This window comes from Bison bison, unplaced genomic scaffold (genome assembly GCF_000754665.1).
Source record: "Bison bison bison isolate TAMUID 2011002044 unplaced genomic scaffold, Bison_UMD1.0 scf7180017864471, whole genome shotgun sequence".
NCBI lineage: Eukaryota > Metazoa > Chordata > Mammalia > Artiodactyla > Bovidae > Bison > Bison bison.
Window position 1 is genome coordinate 29,132,174 of NW_011495032.1, and position 14,878 is coordinate 29,147,051.

General features: G+C 38.4%; 1 protein-coding gene across 1 annotated transcript; it reads left to right on the plus strand.

The window, feature by feature from the left end:
• Nucleotides 1–8,566: 8,566 nt before the first annotated feature.
• Nucleotides 8,567–13,235, plus strand: LOC105003694. Its single transcript, XM_010861051.1, has 2 exons — nt 8,567–8,978; nt 13,096–13,235. The coding sequence occupies exons 1-2, from the start codon at nt 8,567–8,569 to the stop codon at nt 13,233–13,235; spliced, it is 552 nt and encodes a 183-aa protein (XP_010859353.1).
• The last annotated feature ends 1,643 nt before the right edge of the window (nt 13,236–14,878 follow it).

Below are 14,878 nucleotides of genomic sequence, written 5' to 3' on the forward strand. Positions count from 1 at the left end.
GGAGAAGGGGACGACAGAGGATGAGATGGCTGGATGGCATCACTGACTTGATGGACGTGAGTCTGAGTGAACTTCAGGAGTTGGTGAGGGACAGGGAGGCCTGGCGTGCTGCGATTCATGGGGTCACAAAGAGTCGGACACAACTGAGTGACTGATCTGAACTGATCTGATCTGAATTTTAAATGACCCATTGGTTCCCCGAATATTTTTTAATGAGTCAGAATGGTGATGTAATGGATTGATTCCAGATATAACTTGTGAAAATTATTCTCTTTGTAAGTTGTATCTGCCATACGCTTGTTTTGAGGGAGCCAATAAGGGAATAAGGATAAACCACTGTGAAGAGAATAGAGAGTGACGGTCAGTGTATGTGTTTGCGTAAGCATGCTGTTTAGGATAGGTAAATGACAGTCAATAAAGCTAAGCTTTGGAAACAGAACCATGTTCTAATTCTTACCAACCAACTGACTCAAGGAAAATCTCTTAACAGCAAACTGGAGGAAAAGAGAGTAAAATGTGAGACCATGCACAATGAAAATAATGTTCTATAAAATGGAGTTGCTGATCAAGTGTGTATCATCTTTAGAGAGCATCTAGTCTGTGGAAATGAAACCACAGGGATAAAATATCAAGCTAAGCATCCGTATGTGTTTAACAGAGTATTAAATATTTCATTCAAATGATTTGATGGTGGCTTTCTTGTAATTGAAGTATAAGAATTAGTGTGACACTTTCCTCTTGGAATTGTTAGTAAGTTTTAGGTTGAAAATACATATTTCTTTCCAAAGAATCTCTCTAAATTGCCCTAACCAAGGAAGTTTTAAATGTATGTATACAACAGAGTATATAGTTATTAGGGTCTTCTAAATAAAAATATTCATAAGGTGACTACTTAAATTTCAAGTGTAAGTTGGTAAACTGTATTTAAGAGAAATGTTTCATCAAAGAATTATTTTCCATTCTGGCACTATAAAAAGTTTTACTGAAGGTCAAAACTTCCAGTTCCAAGTAATTATATTGAAAATGAAAAAGTATACAAGCAGACAATAACTAGGCTTTTAGAAATATTTATTTTTAAAGTCTTAGCTCCCATTAGCAAGAGTTGTCCTAGCCTTTCTTGTTGTGATGCAATGTCACCCACCCTCAGCTGCTATAAAGCTGGAGTAACCATTTCAATTCATTATCTTATAATATTTATTATTATTATAGTACAGGCTGGTAGCTCAGTTGGTAAAGAATCTGCCTGTAATGCAGGAGACCCTGGTTTAATTCCTGGGTCAGGAAGATCCCCTGGAGAAGGGATAGGCTACCCACTCCAGTATTCCTGGGCTTCTCTGGTGGCTCAGTTGGTAAAGAATCCACCTGTGATGTGGAAGACCTGAGTTTGATCCCTGGGTTGGGAAGATCCCCTGGAGAAGGGAACACTATCCACTCCGGTATTCTGACCTGGAGAATTCCATGGACAGAGAAGCGTGGCAGGCTACAGTCCTTGGAGTTGCAAAGAGCTGGACATGACTGAGCAACTTTCACTTCACTTTCATAGTATAGGTGGGGCCCAACTACAGGGATATTTACCTTCACTCCACCTCAGTGACTCATTTCAGAGGTTGTGCTCAGAATACAGAGCTACTCTGCTCTAAAATCTGAAGCCTTAACATCCCTCTTCCTGACTAGCACCTTTCAGTACCCTCTCTTTTACTCCGCTCACACTTGTTTTTGTTTTTTTTGCCTTCAACAAGGCTTCAGTTTTCATTTCCAATGAGTCTTTTATCTCTCTACCCCTTTTCTCTTCTCTTTTTCTAATCTATGTATACCCTTGATTCCTTCACCTCCCTCTCCTTCATCAGCATTTACCCAAGAAAGCACTAACACTACCAAGATAACCATGACAGTTCTTTTCTCCTGTGTTCAGTCAGATGAGCTGAAGGAGGAAAATCATAACTAGCATTTACTGAGCACTAGTTACCTGTGGCACCATTCTAAGTGCTTCTTATGTATGAACTCATTTTATCCTCACTAGCCACAGGAATATTTTTGCCCATTTTACAGGCAAAAAACCTGTCTCACAAAGGTTAATTTGTACAAAGTTATTATATCAAATCAAAGACACTCTCAATTGTAGACGTCTCATTATTTTAATAAAGCAGAGGAAAAATGTTGCAATTCTGATTGTAAGGTGCCATCACTTAATAGATACAACCTGATTTCAATGATGTTTTGTTAAATGTGAAAATTTGTATCTAAGAATCAATAAAATACGACACGTGGGAAATACAGAGCAAAGGCAGGCAGTTTGCATCTTCATCTGTGTGCTATTCTGCCTCATAAAAACCACACAAGTGTATAAAACAGTCTGTTACAAATTCATGGTCTCAAACTTTGGGCATTTAGTACTTTCTTTAGTCTCTCTCTCTCTTTCCCTTATCTCCCCTCTCTCTTCTTTTCAAAGATTATTCCAAAGCCTTTTCCCTCTTCCTAATTTCCTTACTTAATATGTCCTCCTGTTAATTTTTTTATAATGATTATGGACCTAAATTCGTTAAGAAAATTGAGACCACTCACCATGATCTCTCTCAACTCCTGTTCCCCCATCCAAATACTATACACAAATGTATCCATAACCAGAGGGAGCCTTTCTTTCTCCTTGTTCAGAGAGCAAGCTATCTTTTCTGTAAAATGCTGGCTCCTTCTTATTCCCTTATCCTATTGTTTCTGTATCTTCTGAGATTGTTAGTTGTTCACCTTTGAATTTCAACTCCTCCTTTTCTGTGGGCTTCTCTCCCTCAGCCTGTAAACATGACTAAGACCCAACACTAACCTCCTGTTCCAATTCTTCTTCCTCTTCTATTCTAAACTTCATAGAAAGTGCTTCCCAGGGGCTGTCTGCATTTCCTTGCTTTATTTTTTCTGCCTCAGCTCACCATTTCTCCCCCCAGCCTCAGTTAGAATGTTTCTCAATGAGCAATTTTGTGATCTATTTTCCAATGGAAAATGCTTTGTCTTCATTTGATTGACCCCTTTTTCTGATTCTGTGTGCTGTGGTTTGTTCCTTCACTCTTCACGAACGTCTTAATCTCATTGGTTTCCAAGGCACCACATTCCCCTGTTTCTCTTAACTCTTTTTCTTAATCACTTAAATATTGGCATTTCCCAGGTCCTATCCTTAAGCTACTATTGTACCCACTTTAGTACAATTAAGCTTATGAGGTTTTTAATTATTGCCCATAGGTTGACAAAATCCCAAATCCAGACATTTTTTTTCCCCTGAGTGCTAGATAAGTATACATCTTTAGTCCCCTCTTCTTCCTTGCCTGTTCAGCCTATCCATTTGGATGTCACTCATCTCAAACTTAACATGCTGAAAAGCAAATTATTTTTTTAATTGAAGTATGGCTAATTTACAATATTATATTAATTTTAGATGTACAATATGGTGATTCAAAATTTTCAGATTATAGTCCATTTAAAGTAACTATAAAATATTGGCTGTATTTCCTGTGCTGTAAATATATCCCTGTAGAAAAGAAAATTCTTGACTTCTCTTCCCCAAACCTATTCCTCAAACCATTTTTTCTGTCTGAACTTATGGTTCCAATCTTCCATTTGCTTAGTGCCCAAAATGTGAAATCATCTTGAATTTTTTTCTTGTACACTACATCCAATCTATCAATAAATCTTATCCTTTCTATCATCAAAATATATTCTGGGTCTGATCATTTTCACCAATTGCACTGCTACCATCCTAATGTACCCTGGAGGAGGGCATGGCAACCCACTCCAGTATTCTTGCCTAGATAATTCCATGGACAGAGGAGCCTGGAGGGCCCCAGTCCATAGGGTCTTAAAGAGTTTACCACAACTGAAGCAACTTAGCATGCACACATGCACCTTATCTAAGCTGCTATCACATCTCATCTGGATTATTTCAGTAACTCCAACTCAGACTCTCTGCTTCTGCCGTTGCTCCCCTCTCGTCTCTTCTCTATTGAGCAACCAGAGTGGATTCCTGGCCACCTTTCTGACCTTATCTCCTACTACTGTGCCCAGAAAGCACTTTTATGACACCACATATGTTCCAAGGCCATTATGCTTCCCTTATGTTCCTCCTGGAACATTCTGTCACATGTATATGCATGACTCTTTCATGTTAATAAATCTTTATGTAACTATCTCTTATCAGGAAGGACTTCTCAGTATTCTATATAAAATAACTCTTCCCCATCATCCTTTCCTAGTCCCACTTCACATTTTCTTGGTGACTCTTTGTTTTTTCTTACCATCACTGACATATTACACATATACTTTTTCCTTGGGTTTTAAAATACTAAAGTCTTATTATTGACTCATGGTATATTTGTTTATTTAATTAGCCAGTTGTCAGTTTTTGATGCATAGCTATAAGCTCATCACTTAACATAGAAACTAAAAACACAGATCATTATATATTTAATTTTAAAATTAAGATGTAAATTTTCCTCTCCCACCACCACCACAGTGTCAGTTCTATGAGTATAAGGATTTTGTTTTGTTCCTTTTGTGTACACAGCATCTAGAATAGTACCTGACACAGGCACTTGAAAATAAAGGAAGCACTGCCTGTTTATTACATACCAACATTTTCAAGGGTAATGTGTCTTTCAAGATGTCTAAAACCAGAATTAACCTTCCACATCCTTATCTCCGTTCTCCTTTCTCTTTCTACACTCCTTCCCTTGACTCTGCTCCCCAGAAGCACAGAATTTCTTTGAGCACTCCCTCCATGCCTTTGCTCATGCTAACTTCTCTGCCTGGAGGAGACCATTTCCCACCCCAGTGGCCCCAGGACACCTGTATAACTCCTCTCCAAGAAGCTCACCAGTCACTCCCTCAAAGATGCCATCTCTGCCCCTTCCTTTCCCCTTTCCTTTCTCAGGGTTCTCCCATGCCAGTCGCTGTCCCTTGTGCTCACACACTATGCTTCTCTATGTTCTCCAAGAGGCTGAGAGCTCCTTGAAGTTCAGGAAGCAAATTGAAGCCTTCACCCATGATCTCTTCCAACTTCCTCAGAAGATAAATAGAAACAGACATTAGTATGCCTGGTTCACAGATTGAGAAATTAATTTCAGAGGAGGAGAAAAAGTCCAGAACCCCTCAGGAATCCTCTTGAGAGCTCTTTATTCCTATCACTTGGGTAGAGGGAACATTCCTCTTGTCTTTGGTAAACTTTGCTATAAGCCTGGGTTCAAGCCTATGCCCCTCTGGAAGGTAACCATGGATACTGGTTTTGAGCTGGCACAAAAACTTTCAGTTAGTGGAGGCTACAAGTGGTTTTCAGGCTGCCTAGAGAGTTTTGGGGTGAAGGGACAAAACCTGGAAATACTGAAAAAGGTAAGACCTTTGCCTTGGGCTCCTGGTCTGGATATATTTCATTTAGGGTGGACCCTAAAGCTCAGTTTTAGGACTTCCCTGGTGGCTCAGAGGTTAAAGCATCTGCTTGCAATGCAGGAGACCTGGGTTCAATCCCTGGGTTGGGAAGATCCCCTGGAGAAGGAAATGGCAACCCACTCCAGTATTCTTGCCTGGAGAATCCCATGGACAGAGGAGCCTGGTGGGCTACAGTCCACGGGGTCGCAAAGTGTCAGACACGACTGAGCAACTTCAGTCTTCACTCTTCTAAAGCTCAGCAGAGTCCCTTAAAGGTGACAGGTCTGACTAGGATATTAACTAGTTTTGAGTTGAAAATCAAAGAGAATCCCAGACATTTCCTCTTCTTGGGAAACAGGACCCTCTCTGTGAGATCTGAAGCAGAGTGTTGATGCAAGCAATACCAGCTGCAATCCTGGGCTCCTGGGGTGATCCAAGACAGAGTCTGGAGACAACAGGTCTCCTGTCCCCAGTCAAAGGGAGCTTCCAGCGGCAACTTGTCCACACCCATATATTCTTGCCCCAAAAGTGCGTTTCTTTTCGCAGCCCAGGACCACAGGCAGGCAGGAGATATTCACACTCAGGCCATCTCCTTGAGGCACCTTCATCTCCTCTGAGCCCTTACTGACGCCTGGGAGGGCGCCGAAGAGCATTCTCCCTCCTAGGGGTCTTGGGTCTTCCCTGCCATCACTTTAATCTCAAACAAGGCACGTCTGGAGAGTAGAGATCTGGGGAGCCCCACTTGCTCATAGACGGGCTCGTTTCGCCTCCCAAGGCGACCGAGTTTCGCCTCCCAAAGTAGGACCGGGAAGCCAATCGCACCAACGCTCGATTGAGCTGGTGCAGGGTGGGTGTGGGTCAGAGTCAAAGAAGTGTGTGCCGCTAAGCCTGCTGGTTTCCTGAAGCGAAATCTTAAGGGGAGGGAGAGAAGAAGAGGGTGTGGGAGATGGAATTGGGGGCGAGAGGTGGCGGCCTTTTCCCCGGGCGTTTTGACGAAGAGGCGCCGAGCACTCCCACTGCTTAAGAAGAGACACCGTAGCCACCAGGACGCCGAAGCTGGGGACCGTCGCTTGCTCGGGGAGTAGTCTGAGCATTTCCTCTCCACGCACTCCGAGGAATCCAGAGAGGGCTGCAAAGGTAAGTGAGGAGGGGCGCCCTTCTGCCACCTGGGAGTAAAGCCGCGGAGTAAGGAGTCTCATGGGGCAAAAAAGATAGCGAGTGTCCCAGGCAGCTCCGCCCTGAGGAGGGAGATACGGTAGAACCAGGTTCAGGATCGAGACGTGGGGAGCACCCCGCGAGGCTTGTAGCAAAACACACTCAGGACCCCAGGGTTGGGGAACTTCCAGGCTCGGGGAAGGCTTGAAAGGGAAGGGAACACGAAGAAGCCGAGGTGAGCGCTGTGGCGCTAGCGGACAGCGAATCCCGGACTCGCCAACTTCAGCACCCTGGACAGTGTCCCGCCCTTGGTCTGATAAACTTAGCATTGACACGGTTTTGACTAAGGAAAAACTAACTTTGCATCTCCTCGACTTTAATATTTTAGTTCAGAAGAGTTTGATTTTGTTCATGTAAATATCCTGTGTAAATAATCTAAAATACAGAGGAAATGAATAGCCTTGTATCTCAATATGCCTCTTCAGGAATGTGTCTATTCAAAGACAGTTTCTGAAATATTGATTTAAAGGAGATCCCCTGGAGAAAGAAATAATAACCCACTCCAGTATTCTTGCCCCTGGGAAATTCCATGGTCAGAGGAGCATGGCGGGCTACAGTCGATGGGATCATAAAAAGTCGGATACGACTTAGTGACAGAACAACATGTTTTGCTATTGTACAGAAGAGAAAGATTCATCTTATGGTGTTATCATTAAGCATTCTAATATAGACATATCCTCAAAACAATTCCCATGAGCTGTGCCTGGCTTCCCTTCATGTTACTAACATCTAAAAGATTTGGAAATATAAGGTAAAAGTGAAAGTGAGCTGTATATAATCTCCTGCTTTTTCTTTAGGGCTGTTTAAGTGTGATATAGTCTGTGAAGATTCAGATAAGCCATTTTCAGGGGCAAATTATTATGTTAAGTACATTATTTCTCATTGGACTTGTCTGAAGTTAAAAGTAATTTCAAAGTGTGTAAGGATGTCTTGGTTTTATTGTAACAGGCTTTGAAAGCCAGAAAAGTTGAACAAGAGATAAATAATTTTTGTTAAAATACTTGATATTTATATCAAGAAGAGAAAAATGAGAAAATACCATTTTTTTGAAAATTATGTAAAAATTACAGAACATTTTAGATGTCTGTAATATTAATTTTACAATATTTGTTTATTAATTCTCTTCTAATTGGTTGAATACATATGAGTATTATAAGTATATAGATAAGTATATATCCCATACTTTTAACCCACTGTCTTGTGTTTATTTTTATTTATAACATCTTACAATTCATATGCCTTTTTTAATAATGAAAGGAACCAGAATAGGAAAGCATTCAAGGGTAAAATATGTTCAAATTCTTAATTGTGTGGGAATCTTGATTTAGGATAGCTAGGCTAAATTATCCCACTCCAGGGTTCTTGCCTGGAAAATCCCATGGATGGAGGAGCCTGGTAGGCTACAGTCCATGGGGTCGCTTCACTTTCACTTTTCACTTTCCTGCATTGGAGAAAGAAATGGCAACCCACTCCAGTGTTCTTGCCTGGAGAATCCCAGGGATGGGGGAGCCTGGTGGGCTGCCGTCTATGGGGTCTCACAGAGTCAGACACGACTGAGGCGACTTAGCAGCAGCAGCAGCAGGCTAAATTATGGTATTATAGAATAATAAAGCCATGTAGCAAGACTGAAAAATTTCACTTAATACTCCTTTAAACTATATTTCTCAGTACTAGAGAAAAACAGCTTTATTTATCTTACAAAGGAGCATTTGTTAGGAATAAATCTTTCTTAATCTAAATATCATTGTTTTAGGCTACCTGGCTTGACAATGCATCATTTTAGATAAAGTGGGACTTGTGGGAGGTAAGATAAGCCTTTTCCTAGAGATACTGGTGTGTTTCCATTGCTGGCACCAAGGTTCTTAAAGGACATAATTATTTTCTGTATTGAGCAGAGCACAAGTAGGGACTCATATGAAATATTTCCATCTTGTGCAGTTTCAGGGTCATGGCCGATCCTGGAAACAGAAGAAGGATCTACCACCCCTTGAGTCTCACCTGCTCCCTGCTCATTGTGGGAGTGTGCTGTGTGTCTCCTTTCTTCTGTCATAGCCAGACAGATCTGCTGGCTCTTAACCAAGCTGATCCTCAGTGCTGGGAATCTTCTTCAGTGCTCCTCCTGGAAATGTGGAAGCCTCGAATCTCCAACACTGTTTCAGGTTTCTGGGATTTTATGATCTACCTGAAGTCATCTGAAAACTTGCAGCATGGGGCATTGTTTTGGCATCTGGCCCAACTCTTCTGGGACATCTATGTGGACTGTGTTCTCTCCAGAAACCACGGCTTAGGAAGAAGACAACTGACTGGAGAGGAAGTAAAGATCTCAGCAGTGCATCCACAGCAAACAGGGAGAAAAAAAGGTGGTCAACCCCGGGCCCCATGTCTCTTGAAAGGGTCCACCAAGTATGAATGTGCTGAATTGTGAGGAACAGAGAAACAGCTTTAGGAGAATCCATTGCCACACATAGTCTTCTTGGGGGTGAACCCAAAGAACACACAAGTGATAGGAAGATACATAACACTTCCTTTTGTAATTTGCAGTAGCTTTTTTAAAATCAACGTGTTGTCCTCATCTTCATACTTCTGGTAAATAGCAGCAAAGAAGAATCAGATAGACAAGTAAGAAAAGACATGATTCCTAAAACACAATATCAAGGTATAAAGGGATGCCCCCAAATTTACTTTTTTTTTTTCAGTTAGGCTGAGCATTGCTAGTCATAACCTGTGTTTACTTGTTATGGAATCGGGAAGATTTGAATATAAGCCTGAGGAACACCTACAGCACACAAGCTCTTACCCCTTTTAAATAGAAAAAATAACCCAAATGTTTTCATATAAATGGAAGGACTCCTTGAGATTTACTTAGTTGATGATATAAATGGTAGAAAAATCAGCTGGCTTACAAATTCACTCTTCCTTGTTTTCTGAACAAATCTCAAATAAGTAATTAACTTCCAGCAAGCTGAGTAATTAATTTTTAGAAATCTGGGACTTCCTACAAATTTAGATTTTTCATTGAATAAATATATATTCAAATATTACATGTTGTAATATTTAAAAATATTATAATATGTAATATTTGAATATGTGTCTTCAGTCTTACATATATTAGTCTTCTCTGGGGGCACTAGAAAAAAATTTCCTTTATAGAATTAGAATGAGGGTGAATGAAGCACTGTAAGTAAGCTGAGAGAGAACTTAGCCTTATTCATACTGTTTTTCTTCCTTTTTCTGTGTTGTTTTCAACCAACGAGCTTCTAAAGCTTGCAACAAAGGCTGTTCGAGTGGTAGTAACTGTTTATGAAGTAGTGGAAAACTGAAGAATAAAATAATTTTTTTATTTGTACATTTTGTTGTGAGAATTGTTATAAAATTGTAAAATGGAAAAATCTATTAAAATAGCAATTAACAGTGATAGTTCTAGATAAATCTTTTCTCAAGATATTGTAGAACCTTTAAATATTTAATTTGTTTTAATATCAATAACAAAAGATATGGTTAACTGACCCATAAAACCAGATAATCCACTGGTATTATTTATACATAAATTTATTGTTTTGGCAAGTGTTATTGTCACTTAAACCAATTTCATTTCCTAGAGGAAATATTCTTTCACCAGATTAGTTATTAAAGCAGAAGTACAAAATGAGTGTCTATAAATGCTGGTTGCCAATATTTTTAAAATATTTTGAACAGAGGCTGCCCAGATATTGACATCAGTAAGCACTGTATATTTTCTTCATGTGTACTGTAGACTTTTTATCCCACCACTCTTATCCTATATAGCTGTTGTACTCAAATTACTACCAGTATTTCTTGGTTTTGTATTTTACACTCACTTTGAATTACTTTATCTATAGAATAAATGAAAATAATAATGTTTGTGTTCAACTTAACATGAAAATAATCTATAAATATATCACATATGATTATATTATAACTAATATATTAGTTATAATATATTCCTGGTGGCTCAGAGGTTAAAGCGTCTGCCTCCAATGCGGGAGACCCGGGTTTGATCCCTGGGTTGGGAAGATCCTCTGGAGAAGGAAATGGTAACCCACTCCAGTATTCTTGCCTGGAGAATCCCATGGACGGAGAAGCCTGGTAGGCTACAGTCCATGGGGTTGCAAAGAATCGGACACGACTGAGCGACTTCACCTTCACCTTCAGTAATATATCATGTATTATAATTCTGTATTATAATTATGTAGATATACATAGAATCTCAAAAAATGGTTTCAGTTTGCTTGTTTGCGGTAGGCTATCAAAATAGTCTGAGACTACATGTAATTTTCTGAGCACACTTCAACATTTCTATCTTTAAAAAAATCTAGTGGATTTGTCTTCCGCATTGGAAGTCACTTCCTTCATCTTGCTACAGAGATGCTATTGACCCAGCTGGTCTGAAAACTTTGCAAGCAGTAGGGCTAAACATCTTACTTTATTGAAGTTTTTTTAATGTTTGACATAAACAATTGTTGCATACCAGGAAGTAAGACTTTCCATTTATACTGTATAGTCACAGTCAAAGAGGGTCTTGGGTCAAGGAGACACCATGTTTTAAAGCTAAATAGTTGCGGGAACATCGAGATTTTATCTCAAGAGGCTTGATTAAATCTCTAGTGGCTCAACTAGACTCTGCATGTACCTGCACAGATTCTCCACTAATTTTTTCTTTTGTCCCCAGGGAATTAATATTCGATCAGGTTGGGATGGGGTGAGCGTGAAGAGGTGTTTGTCCCCATAGTTCTCAGGAAAATTACATCATCAGAGCAGAAGAGAAGAACTAAAATAAGTGTCTCCATAATACACAAAAAGGTTCTTGCTATTTTGATGGCTTCAAGTTAAATAGTTTAAACACACTTGAATAGTGTTGCAATGAATCATGCCTTATTAAAAACACAGAACTCCTATATAACTTTGTATGTTAATATATTTGTTAATATTGAGTCAGGAAATAAAAAAAAAACAAGAGATATCAAATAGCTACATAAACTTGGGCAAGCTAATTGACTTATTTAACTCTTAGTTTCTTCATCTGAAAAAGAGGGATATGGAAAAATTTAGAAGACCCATAATGTCTCTTTAGGTTCTATGTTCTGATGTTCTGTGATCTGATAAAAAATAAACGTATAAAAAGCATGGATTTACCTATAGAAAGAATCTGAAAGAGGTTTTTACTCCAAGGATAACTTCCTGAGCCTAGTGATGAGCTAGACACTGTGGTGCTTTATAACGATGATAAGCAGGAACAGAGGTGATCCAGAAATGAGAATTGCCAAAATTCTGAGAACTGAAGATATCATCGTTTGAGAAAAGACTCAAGACAGCATCATTAATTTGTCTAGAAAAATACGAGCTAATAACTGAATGTTGAAATATTCAGAAGACTGAAGAGATTATACCCAGGCTTAAGTACTAAATTATGATGGATTCTGTGTAGGCAGATAGGCAGAGAGAATGAGAGAGAAAATGATGAACTGATTTAGGAAAAGTGTAAGCTGTTAATGTCTATCGAGTAGAAAATAACAGAGTTGAGGTTAACTCATGGGTTAGTAAAGGCTTCAATACAAATGAAAGGATCTTTAAGCATATCCTTGTTTGTATCAAAAATGATGATTCCTTGCTTCAACAAATCTTGCTCTGCCCCTGAGAGGAACAGAAAAACTTGCCTTCCTGAGCTTGGTAGTTTGGATGGTCTAGAAAAATTGTGTCTTTGCTTTCCTCTTTGACATGAAAATTAACATTTAGATTTATAATTTGATGATGTTTGCAGTTGGTGTCTAACTAGCTGAAAAATGTTTATAGTGCTTATTTTTTAAACACTAAGCAGAAGACAAAACAATGCTTTAGAAATACAAATTAGATTTACAAATGCTTGATTTTATACTTTACTCACTATAAGAAATTTTTTAAGTAGCATATTCAGAAATTACTTATCTAGAAATCTTTCTAAAGAAACATTTGGAGCTGTAGTCAACTTTGCAGTACAAGGTTCTTCACTGTAATATTATTTATAGTAATAGAAAATTGGAAATAACCTAAATGTCCCATAGTTGGGTAATGGAAAATTAAATTATGGCATAAAGTATGTATGCATAAAATTATGCTTCTCTTTGGAAGATTATACTATGGATGGTTTAAAGTTTTTTTTAAATTTTTATATTATATAACAATTTTTAACTTTTCTAGTCAGAAAAGTGTATTTTAATACATATTAATCCAATAGGAAATGTATTTCTTATAATCTACTTAATTCATATTATATAATTAAACTTTATAGGACACAAAATTTTGCATAAAAAAGAATTTACATATATACCTCTGCAATAAATTTATACAGAATTTTAATTGCAGAGTGGCAGAAATTGTAGAGTGGCAGAAAACTTTCTTTGTAAAACCAAGTCATTGATGTTTAATCAGCCTGAAAATATTTTGGTGATCTAATGATTAGTTCCTTTTCTCTACTTTCAGATGCCTATTCTCAGCAACCAAGAACCCCTTCCCTAAAGAAGAAAGAGTTGATTGAAGACTTGATAAGCCTGCATGTGCATAGGAGCAGATCGAAGTTCATTGGAAAAGCGACCAGTGGCCTGGAAATAAAGAGAAAATAAATCTAACCTCAGAGCTATGCACATCTTGGCATTTAAACAAATATATATATTTTTCTTGACTATTGATCCTTCATTTACTTGAAATGGTGGGAGTGTAAAAAGATAAATATTAAGCCACATTCTCTCAGAGTACTTAGCTTCATTCTTTTAGGCTGCTAGCACGTTCCTTCAAATGGTGACACTGCTGTCAAATCATCCCACTGCCAGAAAGAGAGCACCTGTGCATGCTAAGTTGCTTCAGTTTTGTCTGACTCTTTGCGACCCAATGGACTGTAGCCCCCAGACTCCTCTATCCATGGGATTCTCCAGGCAAGAATACTAGAGGGGATTGGCTGGGGCTACGCAGATTCTTTGTATTCATTTTGGTCATTGTTTTGGGGTGCTTGACATTGTTAATGAACTAGAGTGCTAGACATTTAATTTGAATACACTGCATGGCTTCAAAGACATCAGTCACTGAATTGCTTATGCACAGGCATATGAGACTATACTTACTAATTACCTGAATTTCGTTTGAAAGAATATTTTTTAATCTTTTGAACTGAGTGACGCAAAAAACAAAATGAAGCAACTGGTAAATAAAGCATTCTACTAACAGAAACAAAATTAATAAAAGCTCTGGACCCCAAGTAATGTTATTGAAGTCTTTTTATTTCAATATTCAGTGTTACCATTAATGATAATCCAAACTCTAACAAAAAGGCGTTAAGTATAAATTTTTTCTCCAATTAGTATATTTTCTATTGTATTAAATATTAAGACTGTAATTGATAACACTTTGCTTTGAAAAACAAACTAAAAATAAAAACAGCATTATAAGAAAAGAACCCATAAAAATATTTTTCTTCAAGATGACAAGGCCTGAATAAGGTTCATCACAAAGAAGTCCAATTAGCAAATTTATTTGAGTTCCAGACACAATGCTATTTTTATCTCTAATTATGCTCATCTCGCCAATCATTTCTGACTATTATAACTGATGGTTGAAAACCAGTTTGAATTTCAGCTATGTTAGCAATTCACTTGCTTTTCTAGATCCAAAGAAGTCTCAGTAAGTGTTTTCACTGAAGGTTTAGGGCCTCCTTAAATGATAAATCTTATCCGAAGGGTTAATATTAGAAGACATAGCTGCATCTGAAGATTCACCAAATCGTGAAATTGGCGGAAACAAGTCTGGGGAAGGAAGTGAGAAGGGGAACCAGCCTCAGCTTTAACTTGATTAGAAGAATGAGCACATTAAGAGCGGCCATTCTTTGACTACCTTTTCTAGAGGGTCATGCTTTTACTTCTGTGCTACTTTCACTAATGTCTTACATTAATTTCTTAAAAAGTATCACATAAACTCACTATCTGTTATACATGGTTGAAGAGATGCCGTTCTTGCAAGGCTTGCCCCTTACTCCTCCTGCACCTCGGTACTACACCAGCGGGGCTGCCAAGTTTTTCTGATGCTTTGTGAGCCATCTAGTCTCTGGTGCTGTCAATCCTGTCTTCGTAGAATGCAAGCATTGGTAGACAACATGTAAATACATGAACATGGCAGTGTTCCAATAAAACTTTGCTTGTGGACACTGAAATTTGACTCCAAGTCATTTTCAAGTGTTAGAAAACATTATTCTTCATTTGACTTTTTCCAATTATTA